At 43.7% G+C, this 3,209-nt stretch overlaps 1 protein-coding gene across 1 annotated transcript in view; it reads left to right on the top strand.

Moving 5' to 3' along the window:
• Positions 1–1,009: 1,009 nt before the first annotated feature.
• The window catches only part of LOC101849153 (transgelin), a gene marked incomplete in the record, with an annotated part of 15,328 nt that continues 13,128 nt past the window's right edge, over positions 1,010–3,209 (top strand). The window contains 2 exon segments of the mRNA XM_013086841.2: positions 1,010–1,096; positions 2,954–3,047. Of these exon segments, the coding sequence (XP_012942295.1) occupies positions 1,056–1,096; positions 2,954–3,047 (135 nt within the window).

The following is a 3,209-nucleotide window of genomic DNA, read 5'->3' as shown; positions in this document are numbered from 1 at the left end:
CTCTCTCTCTCTCTCTCTCACCTCCTTTGCCCCCTCCGCTGGGCTCCTGACTCTTTCTACTGCTACTTCTGGGCTCAATCTAGATCTAAGTGCTGTCTTTCAGCCCCACTCCTGATTTTATGGTAGGTAAAGTCTAACACCTAATCTTCTCGGAATACGGTGAAAAATCTCGGATGTCACGTGTGGAAGGTTTGCATGTTAAAGATCCCTTGGAGGTCAAAGAATCGATAAGAGTAGGCTTCGGCCGTCATCCGGAACTCAAAATTTTCTACTAGCTGAAAATTTTCAATATGTCCCTCGTGCTCATATGACCTCATGCAGTTGCGAGCGCCGTAAAGACCTTGGGGTAGTGGTAAGGAAGCGGTGGCCGAAACCAGGTTATTATCATATTCTTTATAACTGGATATGATGCTTGTCGTTATTTGATTTTTTGCCCGCCGTTTCTCTGATCTGTATGGGGATTTCGTCTCTCCAGGATCTATTCACGGGTTTTCGTAAGGAATCGTATTTCCCAAGTCGTCATTTACTCTGCCTTTACTCTAATGTTGGTGGTTGGAGGGTACTCTGGTGTGGTCTGCATCTTCTTTCCTATCAAACACCTATTGTCATTATCTCTCGTCCTCCTGTTCTATTTACGTTGCTGTCTAATATTACCTCTAAAACTTGGCATTCATTTGACCTGTATGTGTTACAAGAGTGGTAAAAGTCTAATTTAAAAAAAAACCTACATAAAAACAGTCACCCATAGTCTGTGTATATACTGATTTCTTATTTTTATAGATGTATATTTATATATTTTTTAGTGACTTCGAAAAACGAGCAACCACCCCAACACCACAATAAAGATCTGAACCTGACTCTGGCCATTGCCCCAACGTAAACCTAATTCTGTACATATTTCATAGTTGTCGCTCGTTACGGAATTCCCCTTTTATTGTTTCCAGGCAAAATCCATGGTACAAACGAAAGAGGAAATCAGCTGAAAGCAGAAATCTGTCATATCTTAATGTTTCTTTTTCTTCTACAAAAGCGACAATTCCAGTGAAAAGTTCAAAATGTCTGGCCATCTTCGTGGAATGACCGTCTCTATATCGAGGTAAGTGGGTTTGGTTTTTATTAAGTGTATGCGTTTTTTATGCCCACATCGGCACAATTTAAGATCCTTTAGGATGCGGGAGACTTCTGACTTTGTCTATCGGGACCAACCGGGCTGACAGCGCCTGAACATCCCAGCAGAAAACGCGAGATATTTGCTAACAATTCTCCCCGCACTAAAATCGAACACATAGAGCTATTTTTTTAAATCTCCTGCGTGCGGCTGCTGAATACCTAACCACTACACCACAGTCTCTGTTGAATTTTTGTTTTTTTTAACCTTTTTAAATCGGCCTCTATAAGGAGTGTGGAATGGGGGGCTCTCGTGGCCTAGAGGTTAAGGTGTTCGCCTCTCAATTCAAAAGTCCCGGGTTCGAATCCAGGTACCGACGGAACATTTTTCTCTAAAATTGTCTCCTTTCACCTCCTATCCTGCTCTCTAGCAATGTTCTGTTGTCTTCTTTCGTCTCTACTTTCTGTCCCCACCCCCTCACCTCCTCCCCCCTCCTCCTCTGGGCTCCTGACTCTTACTGCTGTCTTTCAGCCATAATCCTGATCTTCTGGTAGAAAAGATCTACACCTAAGCCTTCTCGGACAAGGGCGAAAAATCTTGGATTGAATGACCCGTGTGTAAGTTGCGTAACTGGTACGCCCTACTTCTTTTATGTCCCTGTATTGTTTCTGTCTGTCTGGCTCACTTCTTCCCTGCACCAAATGACCATTATTTTGTGGATGTGTTTCTCTTTATTCGAACTCCTCTTCTGTTAGGTCTCTTCCATCCTCTTTTGCCTTCCACCTTCACTTCCAGAATAATGCTTCTCGGACGAGATCATGACGTTTGATGACCACCTGTGTGATATTCTGGGTGTGTTTGAAAATTCACACCCAGGGCTTTACTCTATGAAGGTGTTATCATTATCATTAGAAATTTTGGCCCAAACAAGGCATTAATGGTTTTTATCAGGGAAACCGGTTTCATTACATAACTATAAAACTTCAAAATATTATCATCATTAAGTGCCAGATCTACAACAGACATCGCCAATCATGGTTCTTCATTTCTTTGCTCGGAAGCTCTGAAAACACCAAAACTCTGACCCACAGCACAGAATAAATGAGTGTTGCTTTTTCTCTCCCATGACCTAGAACACAGGGTCAATGTCTTTGTTCCCTAGCTCTATGTTCCCTAGCTCTATGTTCCCTAGCTCTATGTTCCCTAGCCCTATGTTCCCTCAGCTCTATTCATGTTACACGATGACCAAAGGTCAACTAATGGTCAGAGTGACCAGTGGTCAAGCAATGGTCAGTGTGACAGTTTCAAGCAATTGTCAGAATGATCATTGGTTAAGCAATGGTCAAGCTATGGTTAAACTGACCAGTGGTCAAGCGTAAGTTTATAATGAAAATGAACATTACAGAGCTAGAGAACATAGGGCTAGGGAACATAGGGCTAGGGAACATAGGGCTAGAGAACATAGGGCTAGGGAACGTAGGGCTAGAGAACATAGGGCTAGGGAACGTAGGGCTAGAGAACATAGAGCGAGGGAACATAGGGCTAGGGAACATAGGGCTGCCCCGTGTGTGTGTGTGTGTTTGTTTTGTCTCTCCCCAGACCACGAACACAGCTATGTGTGTGTGTGTTTGTTTTTTCTCTCCCTAGTCTAGACCTCGAACACAGCTATGTGTGTGTGTGTGTGTGTGTGTGTGTGTGTGTGTGTGTGTGTGTGTGTGTGGGTGTTTGTTTTGTCTCTCCCCTGACCTAGAGAAAAGATGTGTTTGTTTTTGTTGTTTTTTTGTCAGTCCCCTGCCCTAGAACACAGCTGTGTATGTGTTTGTTTTGTCTCCCCCCCTGACCTAGAACACAGCTGTGTGTGTTTGGCGTGTGGCTGTGGCTCCTGTGTTGTCCGGGCGTCTTTGGTACAGCTGGTGCAGATGGGAATGACGGTGCGGAGGTGAGCAGAATGTGTGTGCTCGTTTGTTTGTTTGTTGTTGTTTTTTCGTGTTGTTTTTTATACGGGCAAGGGGGAGTATACAGGCACCATGACCGTTTTGTTTCTTTTTCTCTTTCTTCCTTTCTTTCTCTCTCTCTCTCTCTCTCTCTCTCTCTCTCTCTC

Source organism: Aplysia californica, unplaced genomic scaffold (genome assembly GCF_000002075.1).
Source record: "Aplysia californica isolate F4 #8 unplaced genomic scaffold, AplCal3.0 scaffold00512, whole genome shotgun sequence".
Lineage (NCBI taxonomy): Eukaryota > Metazoa > Mollusca > Gastropoda > Aplysiida > Aplysiidae > Aplysia > Aplysia californica.
The sequence above is the reverse complement of the archived record's forward strand: the minus strand, read 5'-3'. Positions and strand labels throughout refer to the sequence as shown.